This window comes from Cebidichthys violaceus, unplaced genomic scaffold, assembly GCF_023349555.1.
Source record: "Cebidichthys violaceus isolate CVI_PGR_0920_01 unplaced genomic scaffold, fCebVio1.0.p SCAF_34, whole genome shotgun sequence".
NCBI classification, from domain to species: domain Eukaryota; kingdom Metazoa; phylum Chordata; class Actinopteri; order Perciformes; family Stichaeidae; genus Cebidichthys; species Cebidichthys violaceus.
The window spans coordinates 1-24,232 of record NW_027176528.1 but is presented as its reverse complement, the minus strand read 5'-3'; the positions used below and the strand labels follow the sequence as shown (position 1 = coordinate 24,232).

The 24,232-nt window shown below is 40.5% G+C and overlaps 1 protein-coding gene across 1 annotated transcript; it reads left to right on the top strand.

Moving 5' to 3' along the window:
- Window positions 1–6,413: 6,413 nt before the first annotated feature.
- Window positions 6,414–22,726, top strand: LOC137883611 (melanophilin-like; the record flags this gene model as incomplete). Its single annotated transcript, XM_068725160.1, has 5 exons — window positions 6,414–6,499; window positions 9,089–9,285; window positions 17,910–18,131; window positions 20,103–20,242; window positions 22,685–22,726. Coding segments are annotated over exons 2-5 (565 nt in total), but the record flags the coding sequence as incomplete, so codon positions are not given.
- Window positions 22,727–24,232: the final 1,506 nt, after the last annotated feature.

Sequence of the window (24,232 nt, the reverse complement as noted above, 5' to 3'; positions counted from 1 at the left end):
CTTCATCTGCCTCCTGGTTATTCGACCTAGCCTTCCGTCCCTGACCAAGAACTTTGCCTCTCCTCTCCTGATTCCTGTTTGCCGGTTTCTAAACCGTTTGCCTGTCTGCCGGAGTCTAAGTAAAACGTTGAACTTTTTACCTCTGTCTTCTGAGTCCTTTGTGCTGCAATTGGGTCCATACACCACCCGTTACAGGGGTAGTATATGAATTTACATGGTTAGCTGGCAGAGTATGGTGTTGAAGACATTGACTGGTCAATATGAGCAACACAGGTTTTAATCCTATGTGACTTAATAATGCTTACCTGGCCAATGTGTATATATATATACAGAGTATATAGGAGAGGTAAAGTCACGGTATAGATTCAACCACAAAGGTAGCCGTAGTCAGAGCATTAACCAAATCCACAGCTTCACCTAGCCAACTTATCCCCATACAGTGGTTAGTTATGATATCCAGTCACTTCCAAAACAACTCAGTTAAGTTCAGGCAACAAAAATACTTAGTTAGGTTGTGGAAAACATTGTTTGGGTTAAGATAACTACGTAAGTGCTGTTACTGAAGTACGCAAGTTACGTGACAAATAAATCAAAGTTGATTTCCAGTTTATCACAAGGATCCAACAGCGATCTCCTGGCCGAAAGATCCGTGTTTGTTGGACCCATCCACCTCCCCTGACATTAGCAGACGTTAGCATGCTAACGCATGTAACTAAGATGGTGAAAATGGTAAATATTACCTGCTAAACATCACCATATTAGGGGGCGGCCGTGGTTCAATGAGTAGAGAGGGTTGTCTGGCAACCACAAGGTCTGCGTTTCGATCCTTGGCTGCTACATGTCCTGTGCCGAAGTGTCCCTGAGCAAGACGCTGAACCCCTAACTGCTCCCCGGGTGCTTCTCGGCAGCCCACTGCTCCCAGTAAGCTGGTGATGGGTTAAATGCAGAAGCTAAATTTCGTGTATATGTATATGACAACTGTAATCAATTTATATTTCTAATTAGCATGTCTGTCAGTGTGAATCGTTCCTATATTTTCTTCATCCACAAACAATGATAGTCATCTTATCTTTGCTTATGCCTTTTATAGAACAGGGTTGGCACGCACCACAGAGGTCGCAGTTTACCGATAATTTAAGGTGTAACACATTTAACAATTTAATAGTCGATGGAGCAAAACAAGATGTGATGACAAACATGCATATAAGTACAAAAATAAGTTAATCTCAATTCTGACAATGTTTTATTCCAAAATGAAACATCCATGAGAAATGTCACCTGTAGTCTTACAAAATAGCTACCACAAACACAATCATCTGATACTGTATGGAATTTGAGTTTATTTCCTATTAGATTGAGCAACAGTGGTGCTTGTGTATTAGCTAATATTATTGCATGTGATGCAGCTACTCAGTCTAAAGTTACCTTAAATAGCTCTGGTACGTATTCTACGACTTTTATACACACTAGCTTGTTTGCACTGGGTGCTGTCCAAGATAAAATGGGAGGAATTTATCAATGCTAACACACACTGGAAGATAACTGCAGGAACTGACTGTGCTAAAGCCAAAACTTTATTGTCTTTTTTTTCCTCATGGAATTCAAAGTCCGTTTGAAGTTCTTTCTATTTAGGAGGATTTCCACTCTTCTGGCAACAAAAAGCATGGCCAGCAATCTTAAAATGTTATATTGAAGTCTTCTAAAAATCAGTTATATCATAATTCCTGCTTGGTTTACCAAGTTTTGACTTCTATTTATTTTAGAGGTAAACATTGTTGTGAATTGAATGTAGCCATCAGCATAACAGCCTGAATGAGAGGTACAAACTGGGTCAAAGTGGTTGCTGGAGTGTTTCATATTATTAATCAATACTTGATAATGTGTATTTTGAAATTTGAATGAAGTTGTATCAAGTGACAGTTTTTTTTGGTGATATCATGTGAGTATAGTCTCTTAAACTTAATAATTCAAAGGTAATATTTAGAAACGATATGGTACCTGTATTGTTCTGACACATAAAAAAAAATTAACGTGACTCATTTTTAAATAGGTTTTTAATTTATTGCAAATATTAGACATTCAATAAATCCACTTCAAAACACCTCAATGACCAAGTGACAACCTCCAGTACCGACAAATGAAGCCAATACAAAATGCCAAAAACTGCAGTTCTTCAAATGGGTCCTTAAAAGCGAGTCGATCTCCCTAAACCTCCATGTTAAAATGCCATACTTTACAGCCTGGTACAAAATACTAATAATACTAAAACTAATATCCGTGTTCATGACAACTGCACTGGGGGTGACTATTTACATTACATATTTATACTTCTTTGCCCATTCTTACAGTTAGGTGTCATAAATGTGAAGATGGCCACAGTTTGGATGGGCCCATGCAGAGATATGCACACCATCATTAGAGCTAAGACTACAGACACCAACATTTACAGCATGGCATAGCCTGGCACATATTCACTCACACACAGTTGACAGGATCATTAATCAAGCGTATGGATAAAGGAACACAGGCACCATTATGCTTAGCAACGTTACAAAATAATAGCCACATAAACCACATGCACGCACACACACAGAGGGCAGATGCAGCGACACATGCATTTAAAATCCAATTGTATACCCAACAAGACTATGGAATACATTACATTACAGTCAGACGCTTTTATCCAAAGCGACTTACAATTCAGTATCTATCTATACACTGTAGGCACAGCTACGGGAGACATTTTTGGGGTTAAGTGTCTTGCTCAAGGACACATTGACATGAGACTAGTGGAGCAGGAGCCGGGGATTGAACCTCTGACCCTCTGATTGAAAGACAGCCCTGCTCTCCACTTAGCCACAGTCACCCCACCCAATAAACCATAGTATTGAAATAGGCCACAAAGTCACAGATTATTTCATTATAGTCTTTTACAGAAGAAAGTAGTAAGTCAGTTCAGTCAGGTTGATGCCCTGATTCCTGTTTTTATCTGAATAACAGTTGAAAAGAGTCTTTCAACAGTACAACTTGTTATTGGTAGGATGACGAGGGGCCACATACCAACACAGTCTCACCTCAGTTCGGGAAATACTCAAAATGCAATCTATTGTTTTCGTGTACAGGATCCCAAATGTTGTATTCCTTTCGTGCCGCTCGGCATCATTTCTTTTTCTGTCAGTCGGGACGACATTATGATACAAAACAGAAGTTATGTTAAAACTTCTATATTTATATAGTATATATATATATACTATTATATATATATTATATACTTTATATAAGTATTTTAATACTTTTGGTATTAAAATAACCCTAACACTTGTGAGATGTGTAAATATCAGTATATATGTTACTGGTTAAGAGTAAATTAAGATGGCACACAGCACAAATTGAAAATTCTAATTTCAGGATATTTTTTTTTAGAAATCATGTAGATCCAAGCTTTCAAGCTCTCCCAGATCATAGAACTATATGTTGAGGGTCTCTAAACAAATGTTTATTTTGATAAAGTGAAGCTTTATCTAGTACATCTTGATCTAGTACGGAGAGGTCAGACGAGGTCAACCAAAATGTAATTTTGTTCCAGCTGTTCCATTGTAATTTTATATACTATATAATTATATATTTCACTTCTTTTATCACTAATAGTGTTCAATCTATCCATATGCAGCAGTTTGGCATCATGTTGAGAGCCTGGATCCTCTCTGAGACTGTTTATGTCTGTCATCCATGGGATTTTATCGTCTGAATTTCAGTTTGTATCTCTTCCAGGGCCTTACAGACTGTGTGAAGGGCCGATTTGACCCAATGAACCTTCCATAGACGCGTCACAGCCTGCTCTGTTGAGACAACCCAACGTGACTTTGATTGACATCCGTTAGCCAATCAGAATAAAAAAACTACCCGAGCATCAAATTTCTCAAATCCGATTTGCTGAGACGTATAACCCCGCCCCTTCCGCTAGCATGCAGGCGAGGCACACGACGGCAGCGCCAGCTTTTGTACTTCGGCAGTACGCTGAACAGATAGACGGTAAACATGAACGGATTCATTTTTTTTTTTGCTGCAGAACATCTCAAAGTAAGGAGCTGGTTTATGATGTGATCGATAATGCAGATTGTGATGATGGCTTTGTTTTGTAAGTGACTTGTAAGTGCGATGCTGTGTCGTAGCGGAATGTGAACTAGCGATCTCCTGAGCTAACGGGTGAAAGCATTGCATGAATTTTTCAAAAACGTTATTGGCATAAATGTGGGGAGTGGGTCTGCCTAGGGGGCGCTATATGGATTGTGATACTTGGTGTTAAACGTAGCTTTGTCTGAGTTGTGTTTGGAGTTTGTACAAACAGCTGAGATGACTTTGTAGAGCAGGAGCTGCAGTTTGAGCTGCTATCCGACATCATTGTATTCGTTACTGATGAGTGCACTTGTTTGGCATTATGAGTGGGTGAATTTGTGGATGAATGCATGTGGACCCCGCCGGCGGGGGCGCTCGGGCCCAAGACTACCCCACCTAGTTAGGTTTAGGAAAAACATCATGGTTGGGCTTAAAATATCTACATACAGTTATGTTTAGACGACAAAATGAAAATCATTACAAACACCGGTTTAGTGGAAGTCCTGTGTTTGTTGGACACATCCACATCCCCTCAGAAGTGGTCTCTTTTCTTTACGACAAAAAAAAGAAATCCTTTTCCTATGCAAGAAACCAATGGATGGCATTTTGTGACTATTTCACAAACTGCCATGATACTCACACATACATGTCGTTATTAATTATTAATTGAGAAATTACGGAAAGAGTAGGCTTTGGTTGAGAATGATGGGCTGATCTTTGTTTTTGCCATAATTTAAAAAGAAACGTATAGCAGACATTAAAAGCAGCTAGCAGATGCATTTGCGTGCTTGTAGTAATGTATGTAAATAAATAAACACAGAGTATTTATTAAGAAATAATAAAGGAAAATTCAAGGCTTTCTTTCTTTCTGTTTGTGCTTTCAACAGCTGCCGTAAACAAGAAGCAACAAGCAAGAATTGTTTGATTTTCATTGGTTGGAGTCAGATAATTGAAACAACGTCATTGGCAGCTATTCACTGGATGATCCAGCAAAAAGGAAGCCTTCTGGACTCCTCCCACAGCTGCTGAACTACCTTGTAAAGCACTGCCTTGTTTACTGCTTGATAGCACTCCTAGTGGTCAAAAACTATACTATACTATAACTCAAGTTAGTTGTGTGTATCTGACTGTGGTGATCTTGGGTGATTTTTCTCACACTGCCCAGACAGCAGACTGAGAAATCAATAATTAAATTACGTTTCCAAGTTTGCTTTTTTAAAATGCCAAAGGTTTCTTCACTAAGCAGGACACTGCACTGAATACCAGCTCAGCCTCTGTTGTGGCTAAATAAGAAGAAGAAGAAGAAGAAGAAGAATGTAATTAACTTACTTACTTGTAATTAAATTACAAAAATGTGAAGTGTAAAAAAGCTTGGTGTGTGTAGGCTGCTCCACAAGACGATGATAGGGCCTGATGATTGAGCAAACGAGAAAACGAGGCCGCTGGACGAGTCACATGACTCGTATCAAAGAAGGAAATGGGAGCAAACCCATTTGATTACAGAGAGGAGAATGAGATAAATGAATGAGGAAAAACAGGTCTTCTCATTCATCCACTTTCATTTGGGTTCTTTCAAATCCTGAGAGTACGTTCCTCTCTTGATCGATGGGGAGTTTCCTTTCATGACGACCAGCCTTACTCACCGCGACTCAGCTTCCACGTCACATCAGAGTAATTGCAATGATCTCGACACATATAAACAATTGCAAACTTTGTCCTCCTAGTTGTAATGTGTAAATGTTGGAACCTGATTCCCTCTCAGAGAGAGAAGGTTGACCCGCCCACTGTGCAAATAACACTTAGAGCCCTTAAACCAACATTGCATCGATTATTAACAGACGTAAAAACGCATTCCTATGCTGCTGCTGTGTCGTTACACATTAGAGGAACTCCCAATGTTTCTCCTACAAGACAGGAATGTTGGTATTAATAAAGAGGTGTCACTTGTTAGTTAATTGCTCTGATGTCTGACTCTCTCTTATGTCATCCTGTTGGATCCATGTCATGTGACTGGGGACAAGAGCCCAACTGGCCTTTACATAACCTCACGATCACCGCACACTACTGAATACTATTGCTTCCTAACCGATTGATCTACTATTTATAAGTCATTTACCAACATTAATGCGGATCAGGAATAGCAGTCACCATGTATTTGACACCGCTGTCAATGAGGCCGGGGGGGGGGGCAAAGCACACAGCCAGACCCTTTTGAAGTGAAGTCGAGGGAGGGCGGAGAGGAGGCTTGTCTCCCTGCCTTTCTTCCTCCTGGTTAACTAGACATGTGATTAGCATTGCTGTCTGCTACTTAGTTTGCCCTGCAGTCAGCCTGGTCTGCCCTTCAGAGGACGTACTGCCCGCAGGCTGCTCTGTGAACACCAAGGTAAGACATATCCGCATGCATTTATGGCCGCATGACGTTAAGAGAAAATCAATTATGTTAATGGTCACATGTGTTTGTATCTCACAGACATTGTTGATTTTAATCCTGTTTGTTGGTTCTTTTTTTTTTTAGATTTATGCTACTTATGGTGTCAGTGTGGAACAGTGGGCTTATTACATGTCGGACCAAACTCAAGTCCGAAAGGGTTCCAGCCTGTTATTAGAAACGCAATTTATGCAATTAGTAGCTTTTTAACAGCTTTCGTCAACTTTTTCAAATCTACTAAAAGATAGCCAAGATTGGCGCATTTAAAACTCCATATAAGAGAACGTGAAGTGGTTTGGAATGGAATAAAAAAAGAACTTTTTGTTCTATTGCTGGTAGAACCGTTCCAGGTTTGTGTGTCTCCGCACCTGTTATCAAGCCAAACGTTCCTTTTGCAAACACAAGGAGTCCTTCGAATGTGCACCTGCTTGATTTGTGTTCCATCAACAGGGGATTGATGTCATGCAGGGAAAATTCTTTGTCGAAAAACACGCTTTACAATCAAGATTGGACTGAGGAATAAAATACTGCGAGAAGCATTATTAAAAAGGTAAAAGTCACACAATTTTAAAGTAAATGTTTTCATTATGGTCCCTTAATACAACAGAGTAGGACACGGAGTTGCTCACACCCGCTATGCAAATACATGTTGAGCGTTTGTGTACTGCGTGGCTGTTCAAGTGTAACAATTTGACTGTGGGAAAGTTGTAAGCTCTTATTTTATACAGCTGGACGAGTACCATGTTCTACTCACAGTCTTGTTTCTGTGTTAAACTTGCACGCTTGTTTTTACCGTTAGTGCCCAATTGCATAAGCAGAAATTAGATTAGGCTCCCCAGTCGTCTGAGGTTTTCTGATATAGCTTCTAGTAAACAAGACAATTATGTGATGTTCCTGAGCATTCCTTTTCTGACTATGTATAAGTCTGTTTCAGTGCATTTCAGTGGTAAATTGTGTGTGTGAAGAGATGTGTGTGTGTGTGTGTGTGTGTGTGTGTGTGTGTGTGTGTACATCTGTGCATCTCTCTCGTCAGCTTGAGGTCGAGTCGCCTCATCCTGAAACCTGGACCATGTGAAATGATTTGGGCAGGCTCCATTTAACAGAGACTTGATTCAAATCCCTCGGCAATGTGACGCTTGAACTGCGCCAGACCTTCCCCAGATCACAGGACGGACGCTTGTGGCAGAGAGGGTTTAAGCTCCGTATCTAGACCTGCGCTCCAGATCACTGACCCGGGATCAGTTCTATTATTCTGGTCTGTTTTGTTTGGAGAAAACAGCAGCCTGAAAGACTGGCAGCAGTGTTCTGGAAGAAGTCAGACTTAGGCATTGGCACATGACGGAATGACATACTAACATTTTATTCAGACATTAGTAAATAGTATCATGAGATACTCTTGCCTCCACCAAAACACCACAGCATGAGCCGCTTATTTAAATGCTTAACATTACTAATATTTAAGTTGTTTTGCTGACGAGCAACCACCTGCAACCACCCTTGGATCCATAGAATGTAAATTTACATTTACTAACTAAAAGAATACGCAAATTCACTCAAACTGTTGTAAATCTTATAACCTTCACGTGTGGCTTCTGCCTATAGTTGATGTTATGTATGGTCCATGTACACTTTGATAGTTTGTTTATTGGATTTTATTTAATGTGAAATGAGGAAACAACTTTATTTTAATTTAAACAACGACTTTTGGATTTAGGACTTTTTCCGTTTCTGTCACTTTTGGATTGAATCCAATAAACCCACTCTCAGCCTGCACACCGACCATGGATGTATTATTGACAAGCCGTTGGGGCAGCTCTACTTCTTTGTCCGCTCATGTTGGACTGAGGACAGACCGGACGCCACAGTGACTCACTACCGCCTCCTGAGTGTTTTTTTGCAAGACAGGACGGGCCTTGGCTTGCCGGCTAGCATGCTCACATCTGTTATAATGTTCAAAAATGTTCCTTCTTCACATTCTGTTGACGATGTTTTTTGATGTCTTTTAATGCACCTTTAGTTTTACAGTGTCTTTTTTGCAACAAAATTAAATAGAGAGGAATAAGCACTGGATGTAAACAGGCCCTTATTTGAGTGTTAACATGTGATTAAATTATCTTTCTGCAGTGTTGAAGAGTTCAAAGGTCAGTGAAACATTACAGCTCAGAGAGCTGTGTATCAAATGTATTCCCCACCCGTCTCCCACCGATGAGTGCAGGGGCATTCCCGTGAAAGCTTTCTGCAGGGAATGTATTTTCAACCATTCGTCACACAGATTTGTACCGTGAACGTGACACGATAACCCCGACCAACTGATTACCACTCATGTCAAGTTGTGAACTTCAGCACCCGATGTAGCATAAAAGGGTTGGCAGTGCAACACTGGTTGATTATTTGGAAAACAGAATGCAAGTGACCTCATTTTAAGTGACCTATTTGTACATATGGTAGTGTTTTCACTGCAGTTCATCGTAATAGTTAGCATTCAAAATCCTCCTCATGTAGCTTAAAAGTTCTTATATTTTTCTTTTTTGGATCGGTCCAAAGGTAGCCCAGCACGAGACGGCCTGCCAGCTCACAGGCATGAGCTTTGCAACCATGCCTGCCACCACCACCACCACCACCACCACCACAACAGGCAGGAAGCTGGATCTCTCCAAGCTCACAGATGACGAGGCCAAGCATGTTTGGGAAGTAGTCCAGAGAGATTTCGACCTGAGGAAGAAGGAGGAGGACAGACTTGGGTATGTTAAAAAAGAAAAAAAAGATCACGTGTATTTGTTTTTTATTTCTATTCGATGCACATCTGTTTCTCAACAAACCAAATAGAAGTCATCCCTTTGATGCTAATGGCTTCATGAGTTCAGGATTAGCCTTACTATGGATTCTCTTTTTTAACTTAATGTTCTGCTGTATACATGTTTGGGGGATGGAATTAATAAAACACAAATAGTAATGAATCATACTTACTTAAAATTGACTATAGCCTAAAATTGAAATCCAGATGTTTTAATTGAAATTCTGACCCTATTATCCAATCCAGACAAATGTTTTTACTACATTAAATTAAAAGTCTTTTATATCATATATTTTAGCTGGGACTCATGTGTGGTGCAACTTGTAATATTTTGTAGCCATTAGGGCTTTTGTTAGTTTAGGTGAATATGTCTCCACCACCTGTGCTAATTCTGGTCACCTTCAATCGCTCTGTGAATTCTGGACTCTAAATGAAAGATTAGTAAACGCAGGATAACCAACGTTTCACCCAGCTTTATCATAAACACGGTGCTGGAAGTATCAAAAAAGCTCAAACTGGTAGAACACTTAAATCAATGCAGAGAACACTTTATTTTTAGCTTTCGGTCTAAAGGACCTTCATCAGAGCTTACATGGTTCAGCTGGAGCGGCAGGTGTAGAAACAAACGAATCACATTCCAATCACTGGATGTAAAACAGCTGTGCTCACCCTGGTGGCAGAGGCTCCGCCTCCTGTTAACTACATCTTTAAAGTGCTGAATGGACTACTGAGAGGTTTACAAGTGGATGCCACACTTACACAACACAAAAAGGGGGAGGGGGGGGGTGGAGCACCGTGTACACAGACAAAAACGTATACAATCACAGAGCACCCTATAGTAATATCATATAATGTCATTACATAGTTACATTACATAAATGGGGCTTTGAGCACAGGTGCACTGCATACAGTGATTCAGATGTGATTTGTTTGTTTCTACACCTGCCGTTCCTGCTGAACCATGTATGCTCTGATGAAGGTCCTTTAGACCGAAAGCTAGACTTAACTAGAGTTAAGTGTGCGGATATCTATTCTACCAAGTAAAAGATTAGAATTGGCTATATTTAGAATATTTGGACAGGCCTTTCCAACGGGGACCTGAGCCTGTATTATCGCTCCATTCAAAATGCTCCATTGTCAAAAATAGTCATTTTACCTCTCAGGACTTCAGGAGTCGCTGGTCTGCCGTTGCCTTGATCTCATAGTTTGTTCGTGTAGTTGCGTGACTTTCTGAACTCGCGTGGTATCCACGCAGCAGTTCGTTGCTTATAGCTTTCGTGCTGGTGCTCCTGCCTGCTTTTTCCAAACTGGGAGCTCCATCTCCATCTAAGTTACTGTAGGTAACACACACTGACTATGGATAATGATATATGTACGTATGTATGTAGCAACATCATCATGTAGAACACAGGAAGTCAGGTTACATGGGGAAATGATTTTAGAAGGGATTTGAATACATAAGGAACACCATTGGGAAGCTACAGAATGATAAAAAAACAGAGGAAATAAATAAATAAATATATATATATAAATAAATAATGGACCCGCCCTTTATTTAAAGACTCACCCAACTGCCCCTGCAGTGGTTCAGCTTTACTCACTGTGCTGCAATGATGTAGAAATGTATGCTACTCAAGGACCTTGTGACATCACTGTTGGGTGGAGTTATAGGCACAACAAAGCACACTTCAGCTTGTGTGCTTTACAGCTTCCTGTTAAATTACTTTTCAAGGCAAGACTATGTTACTTTTGCTGAAAAGCAGCCACTGTGATCATTAATCAATGTTACCTATGGCTACCACGAGCCACTGCAGCGCTCACATTTCACGGTAAGCCAGTAATCACATGTCCTGTCTTAGGAGGAGGAGCTGGCTGTTTGATTTAAATTTAGTACAACTGAGTGGAAACTACATACTGCACTCTATTCTTGAAGGCTGGACAACTTCGTTGAGCTGCACATTTCCAACAGACGATTCATTTGCTGCTGACTCACCAACATACTGCTCACACGTCTCCTTGGCCCCAGTGACGGATGGATGGTTTAGATATCAGGCTGTGGGAGGAAGAGGTTTAGAGGGAATTTCCTCCAATGCTTGGATGTGGGTTGACCCCTGCTCAGCAGCAGCAGTAATCCTCTAGAATAGTAAGGATAGTCCACAAATTGAAGTTTATTTGTATAGCACATTTCAACAACAAGGCAATTCAAAGTGCTTATCGTCACGGTCTCTGAACATATGAGACACACTGGTTTTAAACTGCCCATGGGAAGAATTAACCTATAAGAGTCTGTTTATTCTTGGTTAAAGACTCTGGTCTCTCTGGTCTCTCTGACCACTTTTCTCTTTTTGGAGAACGTCATGTGAAACAACTTCTCTGACTCACGTAATTATTCACCTGCCCTTCGTTCTCTTTCTTCGTTCTCTGACATCTCACTCGAGTCAGGAAACGTGTCAGAATACCCACCTTTGATTGACTGAGCTGCATCACGTGATGTGATTTACAACTCATGTAATTGGTCGGTTTGTTTCCTGGACCGCTGACCGAGTGCCGTAAAGTCTAGAAAAGCTGTGCCGGTTAAAATATAGGCGCTCCGTCAAAATGTAATAATTCTCAATTATCTATCGGGTTTTAGGTCCTGGGTCCGGATACAACGGCGTCTGGGTCCGGATCCGGACCGCGGTCCGCCTATTAGTGACCCCTGAACTAGACTAGTGGTCTGCCCACACAGTCCTATAGTGAAGACACCTGTGGGTGGGACATTAGCTTAGTTGCTTAAAAAGTTGCAAGTTAAAATATTGCAAGTGAGTGTGAAAATTGTTCCCGAGTTCATAGCTTGGTGACATCACCTACTTTCCATGTAGCTCCACCCAACTTCCACCTGATTGGAGGTCTAATCAGCCAGAGTGATTGAAAACACCTGTTGATGTGCAGCGCCTTCAATGAAACAGGCAGAACAAAGGTCCATCTTGAAATGTCAAATCTTTTAATGTGGCTCAAACATGGATAGTTTTTATCAACTTATAAAACATATTTTTTTAAACTCGTAAACTCGGACAAATCTGCTTATTCATACAGTCACTATGTGTTTTCCCGTACCCTCCATACACTCTTTTAAACATAGTGCCTTTATGTGTCTGCATGTGCATGATAAAAGAGACCTTCCAAGAAACTTCTTGTCAGCAGCCTTCATTTCGTAAATAAGAAGCGGATGTCGAGTCGAACTTTGGTTAAGAAAACCAGCATTTTGGTCAGTGTTCATGGCAGGCAGAGGAGTCGGAACCTTCCTGTGTGTTGTAGGTTCGTTTTCGTTCGTGAGCTTCCTTCACAAATAGAAGACAACTATTTCAACCACACAGTCGGTTGCGGGCCCTGCCAAGGTTCTTCTTCAGCCATTCGTTTTCCATCCAAATGAGCCAACAACTGTTGTTTTCATCCCGGGCCTCTGCGATCTATAAATAGGTACAGATCCTCACATGGTTTACATATAAAACTGTCACACCTAAATCTTGTAAAAACCACACATGTTGGATTCTAGAATGTAGTAGTTTTAATTTGGCAATGACTTTGAATTTGTTCTCCTTTACCAAGTCCACTAAAATAAAGTGTGAATAGTATAAATACATATATCCATCTTTATATATCTAAATAAGTATATCACATCAGTTCATGTCGGTCAAACCCAGGTAATGCATTCTATTTAATGACATTATAGTTGTATTTTAAAAGGCTGTCTGAAAATTGATAAGTTCCTGTAAACATATCTGCAAAGCCAATGTGAGCTGCTTATTCTTTTTCTGGAAAGCTGTACGTGTGTGTGTGTGTGTGTGTGTGTGTGTGTGTGTGTGTGTGTGTGTGTGTGTGTGTGTGTGTGTCCCGCTTTGTGTCTCTTTGTCTCATTCTCACTCTCACCAGCCCACTGGAGTGCATGTTAACCTGTCAGGTTCTAGTATGGACTTCAGAGAGAGGCAAAGAGTAGCATATCAGGTTGTGACGTTAAGATGAAAGACACACACACACACCGGCTCAAACTCGGTTCAGAACGTCTGAAACAGGAAGTTCATTTAAACTAGAGAGGATTTGATTTGTGTGGACGGACATGGCGAGCAGATCACCATGTATGGGAACAATCAGTTACTTTGGTCTCTATAACTGTCTGTGTCTAAGTGAACGTCTGGCTGGGGAACCCGGATTCCAGAGCTTCCTCATAAACTTTCCAGTACTTGCTTCTAATGAAATACTGAGGAAAAGTGAGCGTTCTGAGGACAAAACGTAGTAAAATATAGTCACGTCTACTTTTTATGACCTCCAATTTTTCCAGCATGAAAAAAAGGGAGGAGAGAGACAGAACAATCTCATAAGTGCTGTAGTGCCGTGTTCATTCCTTTCATTTGAAAATAAACGTAAGGTCTCAACTTAAAAGGTGGAGTTTTCTTATGAACTAACAAAACTTCATGCATTAATGCATTGTTTGCATCCTTGATAACTAGCTTGCTGTGGAATAGTGTGAAACCAACGGCAGGACTGTGGATGCTGTCACTTGTGTGTAAAACGTTAGTCTAAAGTACTTTAATAGAGGTGAAACAAAATCCACAGGGTTCCTTTTACAATGGTTCATAAAAGCATATAAATATTGCAAAGAATAAATCACCTGCTGCAAATGAGGGCCCTCACATCTACAGATGTATCAAGAGCAGCATGTTTGAAATTAATTAAGGAGGTGCAAAATATATGAATGGCAAATTAAATGGTTTTGTTGCCTAAACATAACTAAATTTAAATAAATAAAAAAAAACACTCAAAATGCCACGAATAATGACTTGATAACACATGGCAATGTCGGAAATGTCTTGCATTTTATACGCCTTCCCATGAGATGGGGTTGCCCTTTTTGTTGTTGTCTAAAATACGTTTAGCTGCTGCCCCCGCCCACAGCAGTGCATTGCTTGCTCCTGTGCTGGTACCCCTGCAACACACACACACACTCTCCAGACCTGCTACTGCACCGAGCTAAATCTCTGCGCAAGATCCACATACCGGAAATACTCCAGAGCTTTCAGCCACATCTTGATCGAAAACCCTTAAAAAAAAAAAAAAACACCTTACAGCTTATCACATCAACTATGAAATGCTGACAACCACACAGTCACAGGCTGGAGAAGGCCTGAAATTTGCCTACAGCACACATCTTACTGAGTCACAGAAGGCCATCTTGTATATCAGATCTGTGGGATTTGATGTTCCGCAGATAGTACTTTGAAATCATATTGCTTACGGCCATCAGCTGTATCTGTAACGGTTTGAGAGTTTCCAATTCATCCCGACGATGTGGGCTATAATTTAAAAAGCATGGCCTAAAAAAAACTTTAATAAACAATAAGCATCCTCTCATCCTCGGTGGGTGTTTTGCCAGACTCCACCCGAGCCGCGTGACATTTGGGATTTGTTATCTGAATGTTTTCTTCTCCACTACCGTCAGCATCCCTCGGTGCTGAGTGAGGCCGTTTCTTTTCCAGCAATCAGCACAAGAATGCCTCAAACTTTACTGAAGAGAAAAGTCTGACTCAAAGCAGGCATTTAAACCACAACCCAGAGAGGAGAGGAAGTACGAGTTTGTTTGATTTGGTTTTATTTGTTAAATGGCCGGTTTGTAGAATTATGTGTTCATTAGTTTAAAATCACCCGAGTCCTTTATGCTTTGCAACGTACTGCTATATTTATTACTTGAAGACAGATTTTTAAATGTAATAATGGAGCTCAGATTCACTCATTTCTAAAAACACGTTGCTAAAATAATAAAGTGAGAACATCGCAAGAAAGAAAGTAACTTTTCTGCAACTGCATCTCCACTAACTACGTGTTGCTACAAGAAGAAGTGTTGATTTAAATGGAAGAAAACTAATTAAAGGCTGGAATGGATTTTTGTTCTGCAAAATAATGACTCAAAATGAACGTTTAAGTAAAAATGTGACTGTAAAGTGTAGCGCTAAATAACTCTTTACAGCCCATCATCAGTGAGGACTCAACCACTCCACAAAACAACCACAGCTCTTTCTTCTTTTTTTACACTTACGGAAACAGGGCGATCTGTTTTGTTTTTCATGTATAATATAAAGGCTTCAACAAACGGACAACGACGTGGTAGCGGCTTGTCAATAACAAGGTAGCCCCGCCCTAAAGCACACCCTGATATATGGTCTGTTTGACTCTAAATGGAGCATAATGTACTAAATGAACATCATGCTGTATTGAAGAAGACTGTAAACTAAAGACTGAGACCATAAACTCATGTTTACAATGTTTACTGAGGGAATAAATCAAGAGAGAAGTAGAGTCATTTTAGACTAGACTTCTATACAACCAGAGGAGTCGCCCCCTGGTGGACACTAGAGAGAATGCAGCTTTAAGACACTTCAACATTGGCTTCACTTTTCAGAATTGGAGGTTGCTGCCTGGTACAGTATTAGTATTTTGACTCTAGGTAATAAACACATTCTAACACACCCATGTCACTTTAAGGGACACTAAACATTACTTTCATGAGATTGTTGTACACTTATTTACATTATACATTATTAAGAATGCTGAAGCGATTAAGATCTAAATGAAGCACGGTGAAGCTATCCCTCACCTATCTCGTAGATTTATTTATTTTTTATTATAGTAACCGTAGCACTAAATGTTTCCTGGAGAAACGCTGCAGCTGTTTTCTGCCTGTAACTAGGCTGACATAATGTTGACTCAGAGTTGCCAAAAGGAAGCCACCCGTGGGCTGACGAGCATCTCTTCACTCATTATTGGCAGCCAGCATTCTGACTCATAAAATCTCTGTATAAAGAAATGCTATACGGTTCATTTTATTAGCTGTAAAAACATAAAGTGAATAATACGTTCGAAATTTACCTTCAAATATATCCAGCAGTTATTGGCTCAGTGGGGGAATGTGCCTGTTGGCTTTGTTTCTGAGTGAGATGAGTAGTGTAGGATATGGTTAGCTTTGCCTGGCGTAAACACTGGAGTCAGAGGGAAACGGCTCACAGGCCAAATAGAAAAATACAATCACCAGCAACTCTGAAGCTATGTATCCAAATGTCAACAGAAATATCAAAATTGCCATGTTTAGAGGGGCATACAAGGCGGAACTATTTCTTGGCAAACGACAGTTCGTGGGTCTGCTCAGTGTTTCTGGGTGGCCTCTTCAGTTACAGCTCTGGATGCCAGATCAAGTGAGCAAAAGGTTTGGCTTTGGTTTTGGTTCAGGCTCGATGGTACCAAACATGAGTTCAATCGTAAATAGAGCGCAAACCTCGTCTCATCTTAGAACACAGGATGTACATTCAAACACACGTTATGTAGTGTTTTATTTCTGCAGCTGAAATGGAGCAGCATTATTGATTATTTATTTAAACTTTGTTCAACCTGATGAGCTGTCTCACCAAGTTGCCGCATTAACTGAGAAGACAATTTGTGAGTCATTTAGCGTACAACAACAACGCCATTCGTATTTTTTGCGTGTCATTTTATGCCGTGTAGATCGCGCAGTAAATGTATATATGTTAATAGGCTCTGCTCGGAGCTAGTAACATAGTTCAAACACGGGGTTTGAGATCCGTGTTTGTGTCCCAAAGAGTTGTTTGATGTTACCATAGTGATATTTGTGACGTGTTTTCGTACTTTTGTCATGCTGTGTACCTTATATACAATATATAATCCGTCTCAGTCTTCACTTCTTACCCACTAGAAGTGTGTGTTGCCTTTTTTATTTCGCTGTGTTCGGGACGTTTCTGGGTGTCACCAAAGAGCTTCTGGGCCCCACATGTGGGTGTAGCCCCAATCTAATAACCTTCCAGGTTGTCAAACAGCGACGTCACGCCCCCTCAGTGTCTGATACCGAGCATTACCTCCATGGGCACGAGTTCCCCTTTTGCTCTGTCGGATACAAAAGCGTGTGTTTTTCTGTGTTCCCCCTGCTCCTCTCCGCCTCCTCTGCTGTGTGAGCAGAGTTGACAGGATGAACTCTGCCCCGCCCGGCTGCATTCATTCAAAATCCGGCAACTCTGCACCTTCCAGCTGGGTTGCGCGTGGAAAACAATCCGAAAAACAGCATTGTATTTCTCCCTCTCTGCTCCGTCTCTTCCTCACTCACTCGTTGAGCAGAGGAGGAGGGGCCGACTTTGAACGTCATGTGTTTAGGGAACCAAATGTAATGTAATCTACCTTGAAGCCCAGCCATGATGTGTTTCCTAAACCCAACTAAGTGGTTTTGTTGCCTAAACTAAAATGCAGCCGTGCACTAAGAACCTTATCATCAGACATGGAATGCCAGATGGTGACATTGGCACAATGAAGCCATGTAAATGCAACAAAAACAATAATGACACACTTTATGTGAGGCTGTGTGGAGCCCTGACGTAATCATAATTGGTTTCCTCTTGTGTGCTGAGTTCTGCATATTACCTACAAGTCATTAACCTGTATCTCAAGAATACATTAAAGTAGTTTGTCTTCAAATAACACGTTCATCTCTTTCATTGCACTTTACTCAACGCTTGGGTTTTTGTCTTTATTTTTTAGGGATTTAAAGACCAAGATTGAAAAAGAAGACACCAAGAGGGAGTTGCTGGGCAACCAGACCAGCCTGGCGGACTCGCACTGTATTCGATGTCTCCAGCCCTTCAAGTTCCTGGTCAACAGCAAGCGTCAGTGTCTGGACTGTCAGCTCTTCATCTGCAAGTCCTGCAGTCTGTACAACAAGAAAGAGCTCGGCTGGGTGTGCAATCCCTGTCGCATGGCCAGGTAGGAAATGATGAATAATAACCATCATTGATGAATGGTAGATTGATAAACAGATGAATACATTAATTTGTCACTGGTTATTAACTGGTTTCTGGTCCATTTATCCATGTTTTGTTTATAGATGTTTTACAAAAAAATTCCATAAAAGGTTACAAATCATTTCTTAGTCATTAACAAATACTTGATATCCTAATAATGTTATAAATTGTGCAATTGTTAATAAATAATTTACTAATGTATTGATAATGTTAATATCACTGTCTCTCATCAGCTATTAAATAAAGTTTTACTTAGAAGCTAATTATTTCATAGACACAAAATAAAGTATATTTTATTAGACCAGATGAGTTTATCATTTGTTAATGATTTGGGCCATTTTACCCAAATGGCAGCAGGCAGTGAGCCCATATGTCACCGCAGCATGTCTATGGAGGAAGTCACACATTCTACATACTGTCCATATTTTTGCACGTTGCATCAGCATTAACCCACCATTCTTTTTCCTGGAGACTACCTGCCCTTCAGTTTCACTCTGATCATTTCGTTAAAGCTGCTTACATCGTGATGGTGCACAGCTCTTCACAACGGTCATGTAACATCACTGAGCACAACAACAACAATAAGCATAAATTAAAATGATATTTCTATAATAAAAAAATGTTTTTTAAAATATTTTCACCTTATACTTACACAGCTGTGCTAACTGGCGGGTCATGGAATTATGTTATAAAAGTTGCCTGAAATAAATAAAAGCTCCTTTGAAAAAATTACCTTTTTTCAAATAAAAAACATGTATTTATTGAACTATATTTGTTTATGAATAAGTTCATATTTACATGTATTTATATATATATATATATATATATATATATATATATATATATATATATATATATACGTATATTCTCATATTAGGATTATTTTAATTTTGTATGTATTTCATAGACATATATATATATATATATATATATATATATATATATGTGTGTGTATATATATATATATATATATATATATATATATATATATATTTATAATAAAATAAATTTATATATATATATATATATATATATATATATATGAAATACATAAAAAACACACACATGTGTGTGTGGGGGGGGGGGGGATTAATTGATTGATTGAAATGTCATTCCACAGAAACATGCATGAACTCAAGTTGTGATTCGTGTCTCTGTGCCTCTACAGTCGTGGGACTGCCTTGTCTGTGTCTTCAGAGCTTCACTATCCATGCTAAAGGAATGCAATAAAACTAGTGGCTTTAGTGTTTTCAGGCTTTGAGTAAAATGAGAATTATACCGTACTTTCCCCTGTAATCAAAAGCGTCTCTTATAAAGAACGTATGTAACCATGATGTCTGGTAGTGTGCATCCATTACACTCTGACACAAAGCTTCTGATGAATATTAATGCAAGTCAGCTATGAAAGAAAATGAGGGCAAAAGTCACTGGAGCTCTGCTTTACAGTTCCACTATAGAGGAACAAAGTCAGTGATGTGAGCAAGAAAGCACCTCATCAATACATGCGTAAAGCTTTTCAGCAGCTAGAGGACAGAGACTCTGTTTGGATTTGGCAGCTCTACTTAGATCTGAACATTTGTTAGATTGTAGTATATAACGTATGAGTTGTGGGGGGGGGGGGGGGGTTGTTGAAGCTCGCTCCAGCTCCATATGTAACCATTATATTGTTTGCTCAGATGGGGCCGAGCACGAAAAGCCCTTTCACTGACCTCAGCCGGTGTCTGGAAAAGATCATGCTATACATCTCGTGCTTAAAGCTGCGTTCAGCATAGCAGTCAGGAATGTCGTGTTCTTGCTTTGTGTGGCAGAAGAGGCGTACTCAGTCCCTGTTCTTGGAGTGAGTATGACAACTTTTTCATGCGACTGATCTGTGTTTAAAATCATAAGTATCTATTTTGCCTCCTCCTCCTCCTCTTCTTTTTTTTTTTAACAGGGTCCTCAAGATTGGCACTCTGGAGTGGTACCACGAAAACGTCCGTGCCCGCTTTAAGCGCTTCGGCAGCGCCAAGGTGATGCGATCGCTCTTCAGGAGGCTCGGCGGGGAAAGCAGTTGCTCTCAGAATGGGCTTGAAGGTGAGTTTGCAACGCTAAGATGCTGGTTTTCTGTACAGAAAATGTACAAAACGTGAGAATTTGTTAACAAATTTGGTTTTGGAAAAGGTTTCAGGAGCGGAATGTTTTAATCCTTGATCCACTTGTGGAAATCAGCATGTAGTAAGTCAATTGCTCCACATCCCTTTACTTAACAAATGCTGTCACTGTGGTCTCTGTGGAGATTAACTCCCACTGACTGAAGCTGTTCAGTGGTCAACGGTCAAAAACTGGGCAGCTACCAAGTGGGAATGTCTGCCGGAATGTGAAGCAGTGCGAATCAAATGTTGCAGATGTGGTAGAATGTCAGGTCTCAGGTCAAGGTGACTTTGAAAGGGGGCAACCTGAACTCATTTCCTTCCGTTCCACTCGTTTCTTTTTCGAGCCCTTTGGGGGAGCTGCAGGCCAGAAGTGGATGTCATCTTGAGCTCACTGCAAGAAATCCCCAATAAATGAAAGGCTTCAAGGAGATTCAACAGCTGCATTCTGTTCTCTATCTGCATGGAGAATGTGTGTTAGCCTGGTGAATCTGAAAATTGGTATCAACATCGCTATGACTTGTGCATCATATGTTTGGTCAGTTATCCAGTTCAAGAATTGAACTTGGGACTGCAATGTTTTTCTAAGTGAAGCTCACATTATCCCTGTGAACAAGGAATTGCAGACACTTTATGTTAATGCAAGTAGACACTATTGGACTGAATGTCATTGCCTTTGCGGTCACCAAATCTCAACCCAACAGAACATATGTAAGAGATTACATACACAGTGCTCCCCACCATCACAAAAAAAACAACATTGAATTATGGAATATCATTTAATAAAAGAATGGCGTTCTTCAAGCTCCTGTTGGCCCAACACCTTCTCAAGACACCACCTGGCTATTAAGAGCCGTCATTTTTGTGACACTGAGTCACGAGAATGAACTTCCTTTCTCTTTTCCACGTAGTAAGCCATCATCAGCAGGCTGCCAATTCTGTCACAGGGTTTTCACATCTTTCCTGTTTTCCCCAACTCTGGCTCTTCACAGCTGTGCCGAGCGCTGTCACAGACTCGCGTCTCAGGCCTGGATGCAGATCGGGCCTGGATGCAGATCGGGCCTGGCCCCCTTTTTAAATGTCAGGTTTTGTCCTTAAATGACCGGAAGCTCTGTCTTTTGGGACATTTACACTGCATGTTGTACCTTTTGGAGAAGTTATTCCCATTGTGGTGAAACGGTTTCTGAAGCTGGGTGTTTAAATTCTGATGCGGTGACGACATGAGGCTTCGTCCAAACCTTTTTCCGAAAAACTTTTTGCTCTCTTTTTGAAGTTGTTCACGCAGCATTGCCAATATCCTCTGGTCAAGGCCCAGAGCATAGGATGGAGTGGAAGGCAACACACACACACACACACACACACAACTTGGTTTGTCCCCATTTGTGGTGCTGAATATCCAATTGCAGAGGAAAATAAAGTCAATCCCTGCACACATTTCGTTGTAAACCCAGCGCATATAAAAACAAGTGCCCTTGAAGCACACTGTATATCAGCTTTAAGCATTATTATACACCGCGGGTCTCCAAGTGCGATCACAGCGTCAGGAGATCAGTGAATCATGAGGAGACAGCCGGGACTCCTGGTACTGCTTACAGTGAGTCACCCTGGAGGATTTTGGAACGGGATACAGAAAGAGCTGGTTTGCTGGCTTAGCCCAGCGGGCCTTGTGATCATCCAGTCACATGTCTCCCATTCTGTGCCTGGACTTGAAGGACTCAGTTCTGCAGAGCTCCAGCAACCAGCAGAGAGAGCGAGAGAGGGACAGAGAAAGAGGAGAGGGAGGGAGAAGAAAACGTTGGCTTGTCTTGTCTTTGTAAGTGGAATCCAGCTGTGTGTTGCAGTTATGAAACGCAGCCATAAATATGCATGTTAACAGATCCATTGTGTTCAAAAATGAGCAGCCACTCATCACATGCAGACATCCATGTGAGCACCTGGATTAAATTCAGCATGCATGACTGTACTCCCAAACACACACACAGACATTCTTTTGCTGTCTTTCGGCTGTATGTGCTGCTGTGGTCCGTTGGGCTCACAAAGCACGGAGGGTGTCATCCTGTGAGTACAGTATCTTCCAGCACATAGGGAGATGCAACACTGGTGCTCACAACACAGTCTTTGTTCATATTCGCAAAAAAAAAAAAAAAAAGAATGTAACTCAATTAGCTGGATGACCTCAGCTCCTCAATGGTGCTACTGCGGCTTCTGCTTCTGATTACACTTTTATGTGGAAAGTAGGCTAAGGACAACCTGAATTATCCCAATTTGCTGAGCTATTTATTATAGTTGCCAAATTGTAAACCTCACCTCATTCATTTTCACTTCAAGTTGTAATTAAACACAACTATATAAGTCATGTCTTCTTTTGTATTTTCTGTTTTTCCAGAGCTGAATGAATATGATACACAGAGCATACCGGAGGTCCACAGTAAGTTGACTCAATCTAAATCATAAGAAACGGACATATATCTTTTGATTGTGCTTATTCTCTCCCTTATATTCAACAGTTCGGTGCTTTTTATCAAATCTTACCCCAAGTACCCCAAAAACAAGACTAAGTGTCTACTAGAACGCCAGCTAACATGCTCTCAATGACAATGCTAACATGCTGATGATTAGCACTGCAAGTTCAATGTTTACCATGTTCACCATCTTACTTTAGCGTGTTAGCATGCTAACGTTGGCAAATTAGGGCTAAACATAAAGTACAGCTGATGGGTGATGGTAATCTGTTATTAGTTTTGCAGGTATTAGATGTGAATTGAGAGAATCACCTACGTAGCACATTCATCCCTTTGGAGACCGTCAAAAATTGTTTGGTAATCGCTCCCAACATAGTCGCCACGGAAAGAATGTTGGCGTTAATTTCTGCAAACCACGGGATATGTTGAATGTTGACGTTTCTGAACCAAAAATATGTTTCATAAATACTTTTCACATAAGTCTCACATCACGCTTGCAGATACTCACTCACAATGCCATGTGGTGGTATAGATGGAAAAAGGTTCGAAAAAAGATGAAGCTTTGTGTTAAATAATAACGTAACAACAAAACGTAACAATGTCACTTAACAACATAACGTAATAACATAACGTAACAACGTAACGTAACAACGTAACGTAACAACGTAACGTAACAACGTAACGTAACAACGAAACGTAACAACGAAACGTAACAACGTAACGTAACACCGTAACGTAACACCGTAACGTAACAACGTAACGTGACAACATAGCAGCGTAACATAACAGTGTAACGTAACAGCGTAACGTAACAGCGTAACGTAACAGCGTAACGTAACAGCGCAACGTAACGTAACAACGTAACAGTAACGTAGTAACGTAGCAATGTAACTAGTGTCAATAAATAACAACACCATTAGCAGACTTTCTTATGTTACACGACGTTTCAAGTGTGAAGTCAACATTTACTTTCAGCTTCACGCAGGACTCCTGGGTAAAGTCTGATGTTTGTTTTTCGTTCACTACATCACTTACTCTGCCTGAATGAAAATGTAGACATTCAACGTATTTGCGGTTTGCAGAAACATGCAATGCCAACAACTTTTTTTTTTTGGGTGACTGAGTTTTGCATTTAATGGTTTGAGATATTTCTCTTGACCAAAGTGAAACCAACGGACCGGGCTAACTTTGCCATCCCGAGAGCTGTTTGAACCAAGACATTTGCATTGGGGGACTTGGACTCAAGACCTCATTATTAGTCAAATCCAAGTCAGACATGTTCAGTTACTTACAGTCCTGCTGTAAAAACAAATGTCACTTTCACTGAGTTATGTGGTCAAGGTTGAATTACCAACCAGGCAGAGTGGCCCTATCCACATCATGTTGGTCTGTTGGTTAGTTGCAAGTTTGTTTTGGAATATACATTAAAAATGTTAAGGTGGCTCCTTCATTATTACCTGTTTTGTTGGCCC